This window comes from Bos indicus x Bos taurus, chromosome 18 (assembly GCF_003369695.1).
Source record: "Bos indicus x Bos taurus breed Angus x Brahman F1 hybrid chromosome 18, Bos_hybrid_MaternalHap_v2.0, whole genome shotgun sequence".
In the NCBI taxonomy this organism is placed as follows: Eukaryota; Metazoa; Chordata; class Mammalia; order Artiodactyla; family Bovidae; genus Bos; species Bos indicus x Bos taurus.
Window position 1 is genome coordinate 12060112 of NC_040093.1, and position 19760 is coordinate 12079871.

Below are 19760 nucleotides of genomic sequence, written 5' to 3' on the forward strand. Positions count from 1 at the left end.
CCCCTCCCCCCTCCAACCTGGCCCTGCTGCTCCCGCGCGATAGAGGTTTGGGGAGCCAGGGTCCGATATCCCGCTATCAAACTGGGGACCCAGGCCCGTATCCCCTGCCGGCCGGTCCTGCTTCCCTGTTCAGGCGGTAAAAACCGAATTGGGATGGAATGACTGCAGTAAAGACGCTTCTCTCCCAGACCTCCACGTCTCTCCGGGGCTCGGCCTCCGCCCCTCCCGCAGCCGGCTCGGGAGGCGAAGTCGGGAGCTGGTCCCATGACCCGCCCCTCGCGGCAAACCACACCCAGGACACGCCCCCCAAAGACACGCCCCGAACACGCCCCTCCTCACCCCCGCCCCGAACTTCCACGCCCCCTCGGCGGCCCAGAGGTCTTGCCTCTGGGACGCGCCTCTGCAGACCCCGCCTCTGCGATCCGGTCCCCAGCGGAAGGCGCTGTCGGTCGTGTCTGTCTCTCTACCCGCTTCTGTCTGTGTCTCGGTGTCCGTGTTTCTCAGTCACTGTTTCTGACTACTTTTCTGTCTGCGTGTCTCTCCTGTACCCTGCACTTCTCAATCTCTGCAACCCTCTGCCTGTCTGTCTCTCTTAGTCCCTAGGTGTCCATCTCTCCAAATTTCCGTCTCCGTGACCCTATCTCTGCCTCTGTCTCTCCCGGCATCTCTCTCTGAATTTCTGTGTCCAGTCCATCTTCAGTGAGCTTTCTCTAGCTCCCTCCACCTTTCTGTGTCTCTCCCACCTCTAATTCCCAGCTTGCCAGCGGGGGCGCTTTGCCCTCGGGTTTCTACCTCCTACGGCTTTGGCGCCGGCGGGGTGGGCGGTTCGGCGGACCGCGGGCGCCCCCGTGTGTCCAGCAGGGAGCTGCCAGGAGACGACTGCGGGCTGAGTGTGCAGCGCCCACAAGAGTGTGTTCAGGGCAGGACACTATGGGCGTCCGTGGGTGATACTCGCTCTGTGAGTGTGTACTACTCTGAGATCGCGCGTGACGTCCAGAGGTTGTGCGTAGCTGTGTGACCTTGTGAGATTTTCTCTGACAACCAGAAACTGGGCGTGACTGTGAAATCGTATTCAGTTCAGTCGCTCAGTCGTGTCCAACTCTTTGCGACCCCATGGACTGCAGCACGCCAGGCCTCCCTGTCCATCGCCAACTCCCGGAGTTTATTCAAACCCATGTCCATTGAGTTGGTGATACCATCAAACCATCTCATCCTCTGTTGTCCCCTTCTCCTGCCTTCAATCTTTCCCCGCATCAGGGTCTTTTCAAATGAGTCAGTTCTTCAAATCGTGTTACACTGAGACATTGTGTGTGACCATTTACGTGAGTGACTGAGATGACGTATCGGTGACTGCGTGTGACACCATGAGTTTGGGTGTCTCTGAGACACTATTTGGGGGACTGTGACATCGAGAGACCATGTGTGAGCAAGTGGTCGTGTGTGACAGTGTGCAATATGGTGAGGATGGGAGAATTGTGTGTGTCCACGGGGAGATGGTGTGTGAGAGAGGGCAAGAATGAATGAGAATGGCCCACCAAGTAATGGTGTGAGAAGCAGTGTGAGAGACCTGTGGGGAGGGAAGCTGAGTGTGAATGACCTTGTGAGTGTGCGACAAGGATGTGTCAGCCACAGTGATGACGTGTGAGATGCTGGGTGTGCCTGTGTGTAACACAGATCGTGTGGGACCCTGAGAGACTGGCAGAGTGTCATGACAGTGCATTAGAGAATGTGCAGCTGTCCAGGGCGCTCAGGTGAGCATGCAAGAGAAAGCTCATGGGTGTTAAGTTGTGACACCGGGAGGCTTCGGTATGAAGGCAGCACCTGTGTGTGATACAGATTGTGTGAGGCTCAGCAAGGCATCCTGAGAGGGGGTGTGTGGAACTGTGTATGTGTGTGTCTACACTTGACGCTCAGAGGTTGTCCCTCTGACTGTGGTTGTGTAGGATGTGACTGGTGGTGATGGGCCTCTCAGAGAGATCGTGAGGGACCGTGTGACATTTCGAGAGGTTGAGTGGCTGTGGCGCCGCAGAAGGTTAGGGTGGTTCAGGAGACTGTACGCAGCATCATGTGACACAGCGAAGAGTTGTGCATCTCTGCTAGGGACTGTGAGTGTGATTCTGTGTGCTGAGAGGGGATCATCTGGGATGGGGTGATACGGAGATTGTGGGTGTGACAGGGTGGCAGAGCGTATGTAATGGAGTGTGAGGCTGTGTGGGACCCACAGGAGAGATTTGGATGACTGTGGGATAAATGCGGCAGAGCAGGGGGGCCCATCCCAAGACACTTTTCCTGTGAGTGTGTGTGTGTGTGTATGTGAGTGTGACAGAGACAGAGACAGAGATTGAAAAGGGAGACTGACACAGAGAGAAAGCGAGAGAGACACAGACACACAAAGACAAAGAGAGAGATGGACAGACGTAACGAGAGGACCCAGAGAGACAGGAAGCGAGGGTGATGGGTATGCTGGTGGTGGTAGCAGGAGGAGGCGGGTCCTCAGGGGCTGTGCCCCAGGAGAGGGGGCGGGGCAGAACTGAGGTGGGTACCCAGACGCTGTGCCTCTGCCACCCGCCGGCCTTCCCAGCCCTGAGCAGCAACAGGTAGGAGGCTATGGTCCTGAACCCTGACAGCTGGTCCCTCTGCCTGGGAATGAATGAATGCGTGAGTGAATGAGTGACTTTATCCTTGCTCGTCTCCGCCAGCCTGTCTTTCCCTGTCTCTCCGTGTGCCCCCTCTGTCCTCTTTCATCACTCTGGGTCCCCTCCTGCCCCTGCACTTCCTTCTGTCCGTTCCCTGCCCTTTCTGTCCTCTCTCCCCTCTATCACTGTCCCTGCCTCTAGTGCTGCATTTGCCCTTCTGTCTACCCTCTCCCATCTCCGTCACTCCATCTCTTCCTAAGCCTTCCATCACCCCTTCTCCTTCCTCCCTCTGTCCTTTCATCCGCTCTGTGCTTCTCTCTCCCATATTACTCTGTCTCTGTCCTCACACCTCTCTCTCCCTGTCTCTACTCCCTCCATCACTCCGTCCCTCCCGCCTGTCTCTCCATCTTTCTCTCCCTCAGTCTCTTTATCCCCCCTCCCCCTCCCCATCTCTCTCTGTTTGTCCCTGTCGCCATCCTCCCTGTCCTTCTCCCAGTCCTGGCTGTGTTGCCCCCCTCTCCAGCCCTTTCTCTGGCTGCTAATGAGCAGAGGAGCCTTTGAGGTGGCCAGGGTTGGGATGGGGGGCTCCCCGAGGGGGGCGGAGGGGGCAGCTGCTGCTAAGGCCCTAATGAGGCCCCCTCTGTGCCCCTCCCGCCGTGATCTTAATTCCTTCTTCTCCCTGGAGCCACTGCTAATTGGCCTGGGGAGGGCCCCCTCCTGGTTCTTGCGCTCTCCCCGGGAGGTGAGGACACCTGGATCTCTGGATCCAACACCTGTGTTCCTGTCCTTCTGTCCCTCCCTCCACCTGCCTCTCGGCCTCCCATCTGTGCTTCCCCTCGCCTTCCCTCTCTTCCCTGTGTTCCTTCCTTCACCTGCCTCTAGGTACCCCATCTGTGCACCCCTCCAAGCCTTCTCTTGGCCCTCTCGTCCCTGTTCATTGGTCCCTCTTTCGGCCGGCTTCTTGGTCCCCCATCTACGCAGATCTCCATCTCTCCCCTTTTCTTCTGTTTTCCTGTCTCTTCCTTCACTCTGTGCACCGCATCGGTGAGCCCTTCCACGCACGCCGCTATTACTGGGTTCCACCACCACCGCCAACCCTATCTAGGGACCCACCTTTGCCCTAGCCTACTCCTTCGCCCCCACTCCCACCGGCTTTTAACCTTTCCCCGCCGCAGCCATGTCCAACAACATGGCCAAGATCGCGGAGGCCCGGAAGACCGTTGAGCAGCTGAAGCTGGAGGTGAACATCGACCGCATGAAGGTGCTGGGTCGGGGTGGGGAGGAAGGCCGCGGGCTTCGGGGCTGGAGTCTGGACTGGTCAGACTTGGGAGTGGAGCCGGGAGCCCGGGTGGAAAGATCCCCTTCGGAACCGGACTGGGCTCCAAGGAAGCGGGGTGGGGGTGAGGAGCGGCTGGACAAGGGGGAGGGACCGAGAAGGGGCAGGGCCACACCTGGGGTGGGGCCTAAGGGCGGGGCCTGGTAATGGGAGGGGCCGGACACGGGGGCGGGGCCTGACAAAGGGACGGGCCCGACTAGAGGAGGGGCCCAGGCGGGGGCGGGGCCCAAGCAGGGGGCGTGGCCCAGGCAGGGGCGGGGCGGGGCGTGGACATCTCCCCTCTGGGTGCTCGCAGGTGTCGCAGGCAGCGGCCGAGCTCCTGGCCTTCTGCGAGACTCACGCCAAAGATGACCCGCTGGTGACGCCGGTACCCGCCGCAGAGAACCCCTTCCGAGACAAGCGCCTCTTCTGCGTCCTGCTCTGAGCCCTCCCGACAGTTTGACCCCCCACCCCCTCAAAATATGAATCCAATAAACGTGGTGACCTCGGGGGTGCCTGTGCTCTCAGGGAAACTGAGGCACATGCAGAACTTGGGGCCACCATGGAGGAGCCCGTGTCCTTTCTCATTCCTTCTTCGTGTGTGTGGAGTGTGGGTGTGTGGGGCGAGGTTATGTGGACGTGGGGCAGGGGGATATCAAAGGACATCCTGCGTCCTGGCTCTGGCCTCCACGGAGTATTCCCGCGATCCTGAATTGACTTAATCGTCCCAACAGCCCCAGAAAGCAATTGGCTACTTGTATGAGGAAACTGAGCCAAAGGAGGTCCCTTACTCAGAGTCACAAGCTAAGAGAGAATGGGGTGAAGACTGGCCGCTCCAGCTCCCTGAACCTCTCAGCTGGCGGCTCTTCTCACCTCTCTCCTGGGTTGGAGGTCCTTAGAATACCCAGTCCCCACCTTTCTCGTCCCCTGAATGGTTCCAGCCCCTTTTTACATATGGGCCTACTCCCTACCACAGCCCCGCCCCCACAAGCACTGAACTTGTCCCTGTTCCTTTATTCATTCTTCCAAACACTGTTGGTCCTGTAATGGGTTGAAACAGGGGTTATGGACACGACCAAGACAGCCCTGGCCCTGGGTTCCTGGGGTTCAGAATCCAGTGGGAGTGACAGACCTGTCCTCGGATAGTGATGATTCAGAGTGGGCAGGGCTGGGATGGGGGAATTCAGAGGGAAGGCCTGACTCATCTTGAAGGTCAGGGAGGGCTTCCTGGAGGAGGGGACATCTGAGCTGGTACATGGTGGGAATTAAACATGGGGACCTAGAGAAGAGAGAAGTGGGGCTACAGGAGACAAATCAGTATGTACATTCTTTTCTATTTCCTTTTTTCTGGGGACACGGATTACGGTGACAGCCCTGATTCCTCTTCTGTGTTTCCCACTTCATATACTGGTGATCTCCAGGACCTGTATTTGTTGTTTAGCTGCTAAGTTGTGTCTGACTTTTGGGGGCCCCATGGACTGTAGCCCACCAGGCTCCTCTGTCCGTGTGATATTCCACGCAAGAATACTGGAGTGGGTAGCCATTTCCTTCTGCAGGGGATCTTCCCCACCGAGGGACTGAACCCATGTCTCCTTCATTGCAGACAAATTCTTTACCACTGAGCCACCAGGGAAGCCCTTTTAGGACCTATGTAGCCGGCAGTTAAATGAGAGTTCTTCACATAAAAGCCCACCTTGATGGCTTCTTCCATTTGGAAGGTCTGGGTGACCTCAGAACTGCACAACCTCCAGGGTGACCAGAGGCTATGAGATGGGGCCCTAGCTTTCCAGTTTGCCAAAGTCCCCAGCACACCCTATTGTCTCCCAGTGAGGGATACGGGGGGTCAGACACTATTTATCACAGAGCCTATGCCAGGAGCTTCTTACAGAGAAACGAAGAGAAAGGCTAAATGCCTTGAACCCATGATTCTGTTGAAAATAAACCCAGACTGAGTGAGCTATGGGCTTTGTTGATTACTTAACCTGGTCGGTCTGAGGTCCACTGAGTTTGCGACCCCTCCCCTCTCCTCGAGCCCTCTTGTCTTGAGTCTGCACCCCTGGATCTGGTGGAGATGAGTCCCTAGGCCTCCCCTTCCCAGAGGGGCCGTGCCTGTGTCTGGCAAGTGCTCCATTATTCACATTGAATTAGGGTCCCCTGGGCCCCAAATCTGAGCTTCCTGTTGAATTGAGGCAAGAGACGCTGTAATTACATCTCCCTCCTGCCTCCCACCTCTCAGCCTGGCTCCGGCCCTGGTTGCATCATGTCTGTGGGAGCCCCGGGGGAGACAGCGGGGGACAGAGAGAGCCAAGGATGAGCTGAAGGGAGGAGGAATGATGCTGAGGGGAAGTTGCCAGAAGGATTCTGGAATTTCACAGACTCAGCATCCTTGCATCTTAGAACCTGAAATGCAAAGGATCTCAGAAACTCAGAGGGCTGGAATTCTGGAGTCTTTGAACCCTGTGGGGCCAGGATGATGGGGTCCTGTCCCCTAATAGGGCTAGGATTCCAGAACTCCGCACTTCAGAAGTGTACGGACTTCTTGAGCCTGGCCTGTTAGACCCTTTGAACCCTGGAGTTGGTCTTGGGGAATGGGAAGCTGGGGAGAAGCAAGTGGGGTTGGCTGACCTAGTGGTGGGCAGGGAGCTGGAGGAATGCGTGCCTGCCTGGAGGAGAGGGGCTGGGTGAGCCTGCACCCAGACTGAGGCTGGGAAGGCAGAAGCCAGAGTGAGTCCTGGGTGACCAGCCTCCAAACCGGATAATCTCATCAGCTGGGTATGATTTCCAGTTCCCTTTTCCTGCCATCCCCAGCTGTGAGGTCAGCTCTGGGGTCAGGCTCAGGCCAGTCAGAGCCAGGCCAAGAGGCAGAGGTGAATACCTGGGGAAGCGCTGGCATTCAGCAGTTCCCTCCCACTTCACTCCAAACCCCAGGGCTTCAGGCTGCCCCACCCAGCTGTCCTCCTTCTACATCCGACCCCGCATGCTTGGCACTGAGGGGCCGGAGAGTAGGAGTGGACTTAGCAGGGCCAGAAGGAGCTATAATCATGGCCATCACTTATCAGGAGTCCGGTTTCACAAACCCATCTCACTCCATTCTAATGGCAGCTCCCACAAGGACTCTGCTTAACCCCATTTTACAGACATGGAAGACCGGCACGGAGAGATAACCTGGTCAGTTGGGGCTTGAGGTTGGAGTGGGAGGAGCAAATGGATGACCTCCGGAGGGGCCGGAGGGGTTCAAAGGGGGCCTTGAGGGACAGAAGTGAGGGGATCCCAGGGGAGGCACCCAGCCCAGGCAAAGGCAGGGCAGGGGCGGAGTAGGGATACCAGGGGCCGGTGAAGGAAGCGGCGGCTAGTAGGTCGGCAAGGGCCCATTGTGGGCTGGAAAACGGGGTGGTGGGCAGAGAATATTGGCCTCTAGCTGAAGGGGCTGGGGCCTGCTAAGGAGGGATGGGTCAGGATGGACACACGGCAGCTCCTCACAGCAGTGAGTGGGCACAAATGACAAGCGGGCCTGGCAGGCATGAGCAGCTGGTGGCACGTGTGCGTGTGTGTGTGTGTGTGTGTGTGTGTACAAGGTGGGGCCAGCTTCCTCCCAGGGCAGAGCCTGGAGGACGGAAGCCGGGGAGCCAGGAGAGGGTCAGGCCCAGGGCAAGCTGGCATCTTAGGTCAACAGCACAACCAGATGCAGGCCTGGGCGGGCAGCTGTAGGCGCAGGCCGGCAGGAGTGGGACAGCTTGTCCCGGTCCCATTTCCTGGCCTGCTTGGTGCTTGTCCCCATGAGGACACTCGCCCGGATGGAATGACTCAGCTGAGGGCCTGCCCAGGCTCCAGCTATGGCCTTCCACTCCCACCGCTTGTCGCATGGCACTTGGGACCACGCCCCCATCGGATGGTACCACCTCTGAGTCCCTCAGCCCTCTACTCATGGTGGTTTGTTGAGTGAATAACAACCCCACCAGTAACTGTCTGAGAGCTTTCTAAAAGCAGGCAGAGTGAATTTCGTCTCTAATCTAGGTCCGTATAGTCAAAGCTATGGTTATTCCGGTAGTCATGTAAGGATGTGAGAGTTGGACTATAAAGAAAGCTGAGCACCAAAGAATTGATGCTTTTGAACTGGGAGTTGGAGAAGACTCTTGAGAGTGCCTTGGACTGCAAGGGGATCAAACCAGTCCATCCTAAAGGAAATCATCCCTGAATATTCATTGGAAGGACTGATGCTGAAGCTGAAGCTCCAATACTTTGGCCACCTGATGCGAAGAACTGACTCATTTGAAAAGACCCTAATGCTGGGAAAGAGTGAAGGCAGGAGGGGAAGGGGACAACAGAGGATGAGATGGCTGGATGGCATCACCGACTCGATGGACATGAGTTTGAGCAAGCTCTGGGAGTTGGTGATGAACAGGGAAGCCTGGCATGCTGCAGTCCATGGGGTCGCAAAGAGTCAGACACAACTGAGGGACTGAACTGAATCTTTGTTCAGTCGCTGAACAAAGTACAACATCCCAACAAAGGCAAGGCAGCCATTTGATGAAGAACATCAAGGCTTAGATACATACGGACACACGTGGGCGGACACAGCCATGAAGAAACACGTGGTCACCAATGAACAGACACAACACATCTATAGACACAGATACACAAAGAGACCTTACAGGAAAGAATACCCACCACTCACTCTCTCACACACACACACACACCATGCTGATACAATGCTCACTTAGGTGACCCAAACCCATACACGAAGTTCACAGGTCCACAGTCTCTAGCACGCTCCCTTCCAGGTACCCATTCCTCCCCAACACGGTGCTGCGTGTCCATTCCCAGTCCTTCCGGGGCTGTCCTCCGTCTTCTGTAGTGCTGCCCCGGGGTCCCTCTGGGGAGGCTCAAGTCCCTTCTCAGCATTGCGTGGCAGGGAAAGGGTGCTGACTCACCCGTTCAGAGCAGTTCCCTCCCACAGCTCTTCCCACCCCCCCGGAAGCCACCACCCCACCCTCCAGCACAGCCCAGCTGGGGTGACCCCTCACAGCTGAGCAGGAGGCTGGGGGCTCCCCAGAAGGTGAGCGTGTCTGACCCCGGCATGGACCCCAGGGATTCTTAGGAAAGAGTGAGAGTCCTCACTTCTCCTGCCTGCTCTGGAGCACAGAATTCATGGCAAGGTCACCAGGGCTTCTGACCCTCAGCGGCAAAGGTGGGGAAACCAACTGAGGCCTGGAGGGGGGTACTGTCTGAGACCCGGCAGGTCAGGGGAGCAGCATGGACTTCCTGAATGCTCAACAGTGCCTGGCGGGGGCAGGAAGCTAGTGATAGGGAGGCTCCGGGCACCAGAGCACCCCCTCCCACCCCTGCAATTCCCCTGATGCCAAGACAGGACACTAGCCTGCCAGGCGTCATCCTTCATTAATATGAGAGAACTTCCTGAGTTCCCTTTGGTCTGGCTGGGGATCACGCAGAGTATGAGGGGGGAACCACGTGGCCAAGTAGGCCTGAGACACAAACACCAGGCACCCTCAGAGCAGGGCTGAGTGGTCCCTCTCCAGAGCCCCTGGTGTGGTCGGGGCTGGGGCACCCATCCTGGCGGAAGCTGGGACTGCCAGCTGGCCATGGGTGATAGGGAGCTGGGAGCCGGGAGATGGGGGAGAGGGGAGGGGATCGTGGTCATGGAGGCCGGGGTGACATGAGGACAGAGAGAGGAAGTCGGGAGCTGCCCAGTGTCCAGTCCTCGGGTCAGGACCATTCTTCCCAGCCTTGGATGAGCTGGGATATCTACACAGGTTCTCGCCTTGTTTCAAAGAGGGGTCTCGGATGGGCCACTGGCCACGGTCAGTCCATCAGGCCCACGGAGTCAGTGTTGCCCCATTGTACAGACGAGGACACTGAGGTCCCCTGGCTTCCCTTCCTGGCCTTGGGACCACCCCATAGCAAGGAGGTGGTTAAATGGGGACAGGAACTCCAGTCAAATGGCATAAGATCTTGAATTTGTCATCTCTGCATTTAAATAGCCTCCCTGAAAAATATGGGGCATCTGAGAATGTCTCTGAGGTCTTATCTGACCCTTGGGTGGGGAGGCAGCATGGGAAATGGGCTCAGTGGGAATAGGGACTGGTGACCGCTGTGCTGGCCGCGGGTACACACAGGCAGACCACACAGGCGGGAGGGTGGTGCGGCTGGCAATGTGTCTGTGGAGGGCTGGGAGACATTCTGGAAGAGCAATGTTGGAGCCCTGGACTGGAGGGCTGTCTGTGGCTAAAATATTATTCCTTGATGTCAAGGTCACCAGTGCTTGGCCTGGGGCCCGGGAGGGCTGCTGGGGTGAGAGACAAGAGGGCGGGAGGGCGCTCCCCTTTGATACTGACCAGTGGAAATCCTGGCGGGGGGGGGGGGGGAGCTGTCCCCTTCCCGTGGATGTCAGGTCCCTCCTCCCCCGACGGCCTGCCCAGGGCTCAGCGGGGGCGGGAGTGTGTGTGAGCTGGGAGCCTGTGGACCAACGGGGCTCCAGGGACTGGCATTTCTTTTCTCTGGCAGGGCCACCTCTTCCCCCAGCCTTGTGGAAGGAGTGAAGTGTGTCCAGGGAACAGAAATCTCAGTTGCGCCTGGAAAACACTCCATAAGGGAAGAATTTCCCGGTCGTTTCTAAATCCTTAGGCAATGCCCTAACCCCGAGGGGCCTGAGCCTAGAATAGATGCCAGAGGCCACCCCCAGACCGCCTCGCAGACTGGCCAGCTATGCCGCTCAGGTCCTGTCCAGGTCCCCATTGGCGAGCTCCCCATTCCAGGGACATGATGACTCAGGTGATCCCCCCCAAGGTGCCGCTGGGCAGTGCGGGGGAAGGCAGAAGGGTGCAGAGGCAAGAGCGAGCCGAGGAGGTGGCAGGTGGTTCAGGATGGGGTCCTTGAGAGGACGTGAGGAGGGAGAGGGAGGCGCGGGAGACGGATGGGTGTCTTGGGCAGGGAAGTGGAAGGGAGCGCGCCAGGGAAGGCGGGAGGGAGCCAAGGGGCCTCTGGAGAAAGCAGGGGGAGGGAAGGCGGGGCAGAGAGAGGAAATGAAAAGGCCGGGGCGAGCGATCGGGGCTAGATGAGTTCAGGAGCGAGGAGGGAGGGAAGTCTGGAGAAGCTGCCACTCGGAGCCGGACCCAGGGAGCAAGACCCTGGAGAAGGAGCGAAGGGGGACAGAGGGGCTGAGAGAGTCGGCAGAGGTGCGGTGAGGAGGGGCTGGGGAAGCAGAGATGCAGAGGAGGGGATAGGTCGGAGGAGACAGGGAGGGAGGGAAGGCAAGGTGAAGGGAGTGGACCAGGGAGGGGACTGAGCCAGAGCCAGAGCCAGAGGAAGAGAGAACTAGGGGCTTGGCAAGGGAAGGACTAGACGGAGAGACAGAGGTAGCGAAGGAAAGAAACAGGAGGGAGAGACGGGGAGGGAGCCTGGGGAGACAGAGGGCAGAGAGAAATAGATGCCCCAGAAGTGCGGAGGGTAGCCCGGGACTCCCCTCTGCCTCCAGCTGCACCAAGGACCCCAAGGGAGCAGGGAGCGAGGTGCTGGGCATCACTGGGGCGGACCCGTCTCCCCTTCCCTCGACACCTCCCACCCTCCACCTCCCGGGAACCCCTCCAGCCCCCCTCCCCGGGAGGCAGCCGGAGGCCCGGGATGGCAGATTCGTGCCGGAACCTCACGTACGTGCGGGACTCGGTGGGCCCGGCCACCAGCACCCTGATGTTCGTGGCGGGCGTGGTGGGCAACGGGCTGGCACTGGGCATCTTGGGGGCGCGGCGGCAGTCGCGCCCCTCGGCCTTCGCTGTGCTGGTCACCGGGCTGGCGGTCACCGACCTGCTGGGCACGTGCTTCCTGAGCCCAGCAGTGTTCGCGGCCTACGCCCGCAACAGCTCGCTGCTGGGCCTTGCCCGGGGCCGCCCGGCGCTGTGCGACGCCTTCGCCTTCGCCATGACCTTCTTCGGCCTGGCCTCCACGCTCATCCTCTTCGCCATGGCCGTGGAGCGCTGCCTGGCGCTCAGCCACCCCTACCTCTACGCCCAGCTGGACGGACCCCGCCGCGCCCGCCTGGCGCTGCCGGCCATCTACGCCTTCTGCACGATCTTCTGCTCGCTGCCCTTCCTGGGCCTGGGCCAACACCAGCAGTACTGCCCCGGCAGCTGGTGCTTCATCCGCATGCGCTCGGCCGAGCCGGGCGGCTGCGCCTTCTCGCTGGCGTACGCCAGCCTCGTGGCCCTGCTGGTGGCCGCCATCGTCCTCTGCAACGGCTCCGTCACCCTCAGCCTTTGCCGCATGTACCGCCAGCAGAGGCGCCACCAGGGCTCGCTGGTCCCCGGCCCCCGGGCAGGCGAGGACGAGGTTGACCACTTGATTCTGCTGGCTCTCATGACGGGCATCATGGCTGTGTGCTCCCTGCCTCTTACGGTGAGCCCCCTGGGCAGCTCTGGTGGGCAGTGGGGAGGAGGGCAACGCCCAGTTCTAGTCGCCACTGTTTGCGCCCACTTCATGGATGGGGAAACTGAGGCTCAAAGAGGTCAGAGACTTTGTCCACAGTCAGACAACTCCAAACTTTACAGAGACGTTTCTCCCCACTTGCTTATGCTCCATTTGACTCTTCCTGACCCTTGTCTCCCCTCTTCCACATCCCTAGCTCCCCACCTCTCCGCCAGTGTTACCCCCCCACCAACCTTCCCCTACCCCTGCAAGACTAATAAGATCCATCATTCAATACTGCACTTGTCTACTCTGTGCTCAGTGGTTTAGAAATCCCTTCTCTGATCATCTCGAGAATGATCTTATGCATCTATTCCACAAGCATTTAGCAAGAAATGTGATGAAGTTTCTGTGGGCATTTCTACAAAGGGTGGGGGGTGATGATGTATTTTGCCCACGATCACACAGAGGCAGGGCTGCACCCTGGGCTTCTCTGATGCCAGGGTCTGATCGCCTTGCCACCCTGCTCCCCACTTCTCCAGCCCCACCCATGTAGGTGCCCTTGGGCTCTCCTGGCCTCACCCCTTTCCTGCAGGAACTCCTGCCCTGCCCCTCCCAGAGGGCAGCAGGGCTGATCCTGGTCCTGTGGCACCCAGTCCTCCTGATACTGTCTGGACCTCAGCTTCTCTTTCTGCAAAATGCAAGGGCTAGGGTTAGAGTTGAGAGTCACCAAACCTTTGAGGGGGTGACGGAGGACTCAGAGATGGGACACACACACACACACAGTTCTAGGACCCAGCCTCGCTGCCCCACCTCTCTCCTCCTAGAGCTTTGCTGACTGTCTCCTGGGGCTTTCTCTCCCTCTGCCCTGGATGCATTTCTTATTTAGTTCTCATCTTATTTCTTTCCCCTTCTGACAGACCGCGCCTCCCTCATTTCTGCCAGTGAGCAAGGGAGAGGAGGGGGTCCAGAATGGGGTGTGTGTTGAGGGGTGGGGCAGAGGAGTCCTGGGGTGCTTTCTTGATCACTCTCTGCTTGCCCTCAGATCCGCGGCTTCACCCAGGCCATCGCCCCGGACAGCAGTGAGATGGGAGACCTCCTGGCCTTCCGTTTCAATGCCTTCAACCCCATTCTGGATCCCTGGGTCTTTATCCTCTTCCGCAAGTCCGTCTTCCAGCGGCTGAAGCTCTGGTTCTGTTGCCTGTACTCGAGGCCTGCCCAAGGCGACTCTCGGACGTCCCTCTCTCAGTCCGCCTCAGGGAGGAAGGACTCAAGTGCCCCCCCTGCTCTTGAGGGGAAAAAGGGGAACTGGGTGCCTTTGTCAGCTTGGGGCGAGGGGCAGGGCGGGCCCTTACCGGCTGTACAGCTACCCACCAGTACCGTGGGAACACCCTCCAAAGCGGGGTCTGAGGCAGCCTGCTCCCTCTGCTGACATCTGCCTGGTGAGCTCCCGCCCTGTCTTCCGGCCGCAGCTGCCAGAAATTCAGGGACATGACCGATGGCTGCGGGCGGATCAGCCCAGAGATGGTTCCTGGAGCCCTGCTGGCGGGAACATGGACCCTCTGGATTCAGGGGATGATCAGCTGCTATTTCTCCTTTCTCCGGGTGGCCACGAGGGGCTGCGGGAGGAGGGAGATGGGGAGAGGAATTACCCTGGAACATAAAAAGAACAGTTGTCTCAAAATATCCGGCGGCCTGGCCGGCCTGGTCTGGCCCTCACTTGCCCATCCATCTCACTGTCTAAATATTTAGAAGGCAGAAATGTTCCCAGCAGCTTCTGTGCGCTCAGGTCTGCTCTGGTTAGGGTTCTGCCTCTGATCTTCCTTCATTCAGGGTGCCCCTGATGCCCACCCCAAGGCCCCAGCAGACAGCCCTGAGCCCGGCTCTGCGGGGAGGCAGGGGGCCCAAGAGTCACCCTCTCTCTGCCTCATGAAACCTGGGATTTCCTGACAATTTCCCTGCCTCCCTTTCCTTCCCGATTCCCCATTGAACTTGGGAGGCCTGGTCCACCCCCCACCCCACCAGGGGAGAAGGGGCGACTGTTGCCTTGGGAGTGACACCACTGGACAGTTGCTTGGGAAAAACTGCATGGCTTGGTGAGTTGCAAGATGTGGACGGCGGGTGGCAGGAGAGGCTGGAGAATGAAGGGGTGAGAGCTACAGAACCCAGGGACGGCCCAAGGACTCAGACCTAAGTCCTGTACCTATCCCTGGATAAACAGCTGCCCCCCCAACCACCCCTGCAGAGCCTGACCGCACCCCCTGTGTCCTTGGAACCCTCGCAAAAATGTCATTCATCCATTCATTCATTCAACAAATAGTGGGCCCTGAATCTACCAGGTGCTGGGGACACAAACCAGTCTCAACCTCACCTGGGACTCCTCTAGGGTGATTTCCAGCCTTCAATTCCCCTTCTGATAGCCGGGGCTTTTCCAGCCATCCACCCCTCTCTCCTCATTAGCCATCCCCTGCCTTTAGGCACCAAACTCAAGGGTTTTCCAGGAGTGAGCATGAAAGGAAGTGGTGCTTCGGGTGGTGGGAGGAGGTGAATGGGAAAGCCCCCAGACTCTCCCCAGCCCTGGTTCCACTTTCCCACTTGCTTCAGGGTTAAAGCAATCATTCTGCCCCTGGGCGGGATGAGAGTGGGGTGGGTGGAAGAATAGATGAGGCAAGAGCTTCCTATAAAGACGGTGGCTAAAGTGAGTCCTCCACCTCGTGAGTTGCACCCTCCTCGCTCCAGCCTGCTATTATTAGAGCCACTCTACATAGGCTGGAATCAAGGTCCCGAGGAGGCAATCACCAGCCCCAAGGCACACAGCGAGGAGAACAAACAGCCTGCAGGTGGAGCTGGTTTGTTTTTTTTTTGGCTGTGTTGTGCAGCTTGTGGGATTTTAGTTCCCCATTCAAACCCAGGGCTCTTTGCAGTGGAAGCGTGGAATCCTAACCACTGGACCACCAGGGAATTCCCTGGTTTATCCTTTTATTTCCTTAATCCAGATGGGGTTAGTGAGTTTCCCTTGGTTTCCTTTCGTGTAGAATGGTGATCGGTGATCGTAATCTAGTACTTAATTTACAGGGCTGTGCTGAGGATTAAATTATTCAATTTAATCATTAAAAAGCAATTTAGCATAAGACCTGGAGTAAAGCCCACAGTATGTGTTACTGTTACTGCTGCTATTGCCGTGGCTATTGGTGTTTGTTGTCTTTGGCATCTGAGCACACGTGGCTTGAAAACAAAACTTTTCTCCATTGTTATGACTTTGTTCCACGCTCCCCCGCCACCCCACCAAGTCACTTTGTTTCATTTGAAGGAGTGGCTGTGAGAGTTGAAAATAGATCAAGATGACTGCTTAATGGGTAGGGGGTTTCCTTTTGGGGGAATGAAAATATCCTGGAACTAGAGAGTGATGGTGGTTGTACAATGTCGTCAACGTACCAAATGTCACTGAATTGTACATTTTGAGATGGTTAAAATGGTACATTTTGTGTTATGGGTATTTTACCACAATTTGAAAAAAAAAAAAACCCATGTAATACTGGACAAAAATTGAGGAAGTTTAGAAACTTTTATAGCAGTCTTGCCAGAGTCATATTGTATCGCTTGAATTTAATAATAAACATGTTGACTTGTACCAAAACAAACCAGAAAACGGGTCAAGCAACAGCAGATGGGGGTCCGGCCTTGGTTACCAAATCTGCCTCAACAGGAACCAACTCAAGGGACCTGGTATGGAGGGGTTGTGTTTCAGGCAGGAGTCAAGGGCGCACCCTCCAGCCCCACCCCTGCCTATCCAGGTAAGATTCCCTGGGGTGGGGGTGTGCCTCCTCTCCCGGCCTCTGTTCTGGCCCCTCAGCTCACTGAATGGCAGCACAGGGCTGGGCTTTTGAACCCCCAGCCCCCCAAGGTGGGTGCCACTATCAGTCCTCGTTTTCGGATGTGGATTAAGGGAAGGAGAGGATTCAGTGTTGAAGCTGGTTTTCTGCTGACTTTTACCCACCAGGCCTAACAGCTCAGGACTCCGCCCCCTCCTCTGCGTCCCGCTGTGGATGTCTAAGCTGTCCAACTCCTGCCCCATCTGCTCTGATCTGGAAGCTCCTCTCCCGGCTGGTTCCTGACTGCTGGGGTAGCATCTCCGCTGTCGGCCACGGTCCTGTCTGGAGTTCCTGTCTGAGTGGCCCCTCCCCTGCCTGCCAAGCTCCAAGGGCTCCCACTGCCTGGAGGCCAAGGGCCAAACTCCCACGCTCTCTGCTTAGCCACGGCAGAAAATCAAGATTTCCCCAAAGAGCACAAGACCTTTCAGGCCTCAACCTCTTTACTCATTGGGCTCACCCTTCCTGTAAGAGTGTTTCCCTTCTCCATTCATCAAGAGCACCCTTGCCTTTCAAGATCCCACTGAGGCTCCTCCTCATCCTTGAAGACGTCATCACTTCTCTCAGAGGCTCTAGGCACTTCCGGGGCTCTATGGTGGCCCTCGCTGTAGCCTGTAGCACAGACATCTGTTCATTTATTCAGCAGGCTTTGATTGAGGGCTTACTGTATTCAGGTTTTGTCCCTGTGATGTTGGGGACACGGTGATGACAGATAGCCTTGGCCCTGCTTTCCTGGAGCTCACCGTTCAGAGTGGACAGGGCTGGGGGATTGGGACCAGGGAAAGTGGTGTCTAGGGAGAAGATCAGGGAGGGCTGCATGGAGGAGATGGCTTAGCCAGGATGGATCTGAGGACTGTAAGAAAGTGAGCCAAGTAAAGAGGAGAGCTTCTGTTCTGCTCAGGGTTCTACCTCTGGTTTCTAATGCTTCCTTTCTTTCATCTCTCATTCATTCGTCAATTCAACATGCATTCCCTTGAGCCTGCTCTGGGCTCAAGGCGGCCCTGTGCCGTTAGGGAGACAGCAGTGACTGACATTGCCTTGGGCTTACCTTGCTTACAATCCAGTGAGAGTGACAATTTTTCTTCCCCCCTGCAGCATGTGGGATCTTAGTTCCCTGACCAGGGATCAAACCTGTACCCCATGCCAGTTGAAGTGCAGAGTTCTAACCACTGGACCACCAGGCAGTTCTCAGGGGGTGACAATTTAATAATCACAGAAATATGTATTATAATAAGCAGTAAAAATACAAACTTACAAGCTGTGAAATGTACCGAGATCACAGGGCAAGGGAGGTGCCAGCTCTGGTCTGGAGTTGGGGTCAAGAAGTGAGAGACTAGGAGCAAGTATGTCTCCTTCAAGGAGACTTTGTGCACTTTTAACTTCATTTCTTTATTCATTTCTGATTTTGGAGCACAGATGGGACTTAAGCATGCACGCCCATATACACCCTGGCGGGTCCTGGGGAGTTGCCGCTTTCTGGTCCCTCTGTAGTCACTGCCCCACCTGCTGGCCACAGTGGGAATGACACTGAGAAGTGGTCCCACAGCCACTCCCTCCCCCAAGTGAGGGGAGCCTGGGGTTTCTCTCCTGTGGGCCCCGGTTGGGCACCTCCACGAGTGTCCCCCTGCCTCGTCACTTTCTCAGTGACAGGCTTTGAGCTGACCCAGCGGATCCATGAGCCTGAGTTGGAAATGACTTCCACGACCAGCATCAGCTGATGCGTGCTCCTCCGCGTCTGCCCGTATCCATTAGCAGTGCAGAGTGCCATCTCTGTGCCTGTGGTTAATAAAGAATGGGAAGGGGAAGTCATGCCTTTTTAATAATGCAGGTTGTATGGGAGTAAAAGTCTTTCAAAAACTAGGGCCCAAGGAGGGAAATAATCGACAGGCAATAGAGAAGTGCAGGCAATGCGCTGCGGTGGTTAAAAGCGTGGGCGTTTGGGATGTGAATAACCTGGGGTTCAAGTCCCAGTGCAGCCACTTCCAAGAAGAGTGCTGTGAGAGGCTTTACTGCCCAGGCCTCTGTTCCTTTCCTGTAAGCTTTTTTTTTTTTTTTAATATATATATTTTTGGACACACTATGTGACATGCGTTTCCTGACCGGGGATCAAACCTGGGTGCGCCCCTCCCCACCTCCCCCCCCCCACCCCTGCAGTAGAGGCTCAGAGTCTCAACCACTGGACTGCCAGGGAAGTCCCTCCTGTCAGCTCTTGATAACTTGTGCTCATATGCTCACTGGGGAGGGTACATGTCATAAATGGGAAAGAAAAAAATGGGAAAAAATTTTTATTAGGACTCAACCTGGCCTGAGTGAGACATAAATGAGATGATGTCTAGAAAGTGGCACTCCCCTCTGAGATGGATGTTTTTATGTTCCTCCTTTGAGAGATGAGTTTCCCATTTTGCAGATGGGTAAACTGAGGCTCAGAGAAGTGAAGTCACTGCTCCAAGGTTATGAAGCAGGCAGCATTAGAAGACCTGAGGCTTAGTGAGTATAGACACTTAACTGAGTGGTCGCATTGTGCTGGAGCCCAATTCTATGTCATCAAGACCTGTCTTCTTCTGAACTATAAGACCAGAGTTTTCCACAGGTATTCCTGGCTGCTAAGAAGGCAGCTCTCATCCCAGATTCCACTGTTTTGACCCTAGCCTCAGCCTAGCCTTCCCCTTATCTCTGGCCTGTTAGTTGCACAGTCGTGTCTGACCCTTTGCCTCCTCATGGACGGTAGCCCACCCAGCTCCTCTGTCCATGGAATTCTCCAGTCAAGAATACTGGAGTGGGCTGCCATTTCTTTTTCCAGGGGATCTTCCTGACCCAGGGATCGAACCTGAGTCTCCTGCGTTGAAAACAGATTCTTTACCATTTGAGCCACCAGGGGCAGCCCTCTGGCCTACCTGAAGTCATTGTTTAAAAGAGATTGAGTATGTTTGGCTTTGCGGGGCCTTTGTTGCTACCGTGGGCTTCCTCTCATTGCTGAGACTGGAGGCTGCTCTCTAGGTGTGGTGCTTGGGGTCTCAAGGCAGTGACTTTTTTGTGGAGCACAGGCTCAGTAGTTGTGGTGCGTGAGCTGTTACCCTGGGGTATGTGGGATCTTCCCCATCAGGATCCAACAATGGCAAACTCTTAACCACTGGACTACCAGGGAAACCACACCCCGCCCTCCCCCCCTGCCCCACCAACCCTTTTTAAAATGACCATTTACTCTGAAGCCACAGGAAAGCCCCTGAGTTTGGGCCTCACCAGGCTTCTCCATCCCCCCAAGGCCAGGCGAAGGTGAATAAGTGGCTTTTTACTCCACTGAGCTGTTTCTGCTCACCTCCTGCCTGGTCCTCGTGGTCAGAGACAGCCGCTCAGATGTTAGACTGTGTCTACTGACCGTTTACTCCTGCCCGAGAGGGAATCAGATGGGTTTTGTAGCTGGGGACTGGGCCTCCCCACCTAAGATTTTTTTTGATATAGACAATTTTAAAAAGTCTTTGACTTTGTTACAATATTACTTTATTTATTGAAGGATAATTGCTTTAC

At 56.6% G+C, this 19760-nt stretch overlaps 2 protein-coding genes across 3 annotated transcripts; both read left to right on the plus strand.

The window, feature by feature from the left end:
- Positions 1–1215: 1215 nt before the first annotated feature.
- On the plus strand, positions 1216–4524 carry GNG8 (G protein subunit gamma 8). Of its 2 annotated transcripts, XM_027515386.1 has the most exons (3): positions 1216–2597; positions 3812–3897; positions 4268–4524. In XM_027515386.1, exons 2-3 carry the CDS (start codon positions 3814–3816, stop codon positions 4394–4396), a joined length of 213 nt encoding a protein of 70 aa, XP_027371187.1. In that variant the 5' UTR covers positions 1216–2597; positions 3812–3813; the 3' UTR covers positions 4397–4524. The 2 variants fall into 2 exon arrangements, with proteins under 2 accessions (XP_027371187.1, XP_027371186.1); XM_027515385.1 differs by lacking the exon at positions 1216–2597 and having other exon boundaries at positions 3055–3897.
- Positions 4525–11022: 6498 nt separating this feature from the next.
- PTGIR (prostaglandin I2 receptor) lies at positions 11023–17496 on the plus strand. The gene is made up of 2 exons (XM_027515387.1): positions 11023–12357; positions 13412–17496. Exons 1-2 carry the CDS (start codon positions 11590–11592, stop codon positions 13796–13798), a joined length of 1155 nt encoding a protein of 384 aa, XP_027371188.1. The 5' UTR covers positions 11023–11589; the 3' UTR covers positions 13799–17496.
- The last annotated feature ends 2264 nt before the right edge of the window (positions 17497–19760 follow it).

Coding starts and splice junctions, on each gene's coding strand:
- GNG8 (XM_027515386.1), top strand. CDS start 3,814: ATGTCCAACAACATGGCCAAGATCGCGGAGGCCCGGAAGACCGTTGAG. Junction 3,898..4,267: donor TGAACATCGACCGCATGAAG/GTGCTGGGTCGG, acceptor GGGTGCTCGCAG/GTGTCGCAGGCAGCGGCCGA.
- PTGIR (XM_027515387.1), top strand. CDS start 11,590: ATGGCAGATTCGTGCCGGAACCTCACGTACGTGCGGGACTCGGTGGGC. Junction 12,358..13,411: donor TGTGCTCCCTGCCTCTTACG/GTGAGCCCCCTG, acceptor GCTTGCCCTCAG/ATCCGCGGCTTCACCCAGGC.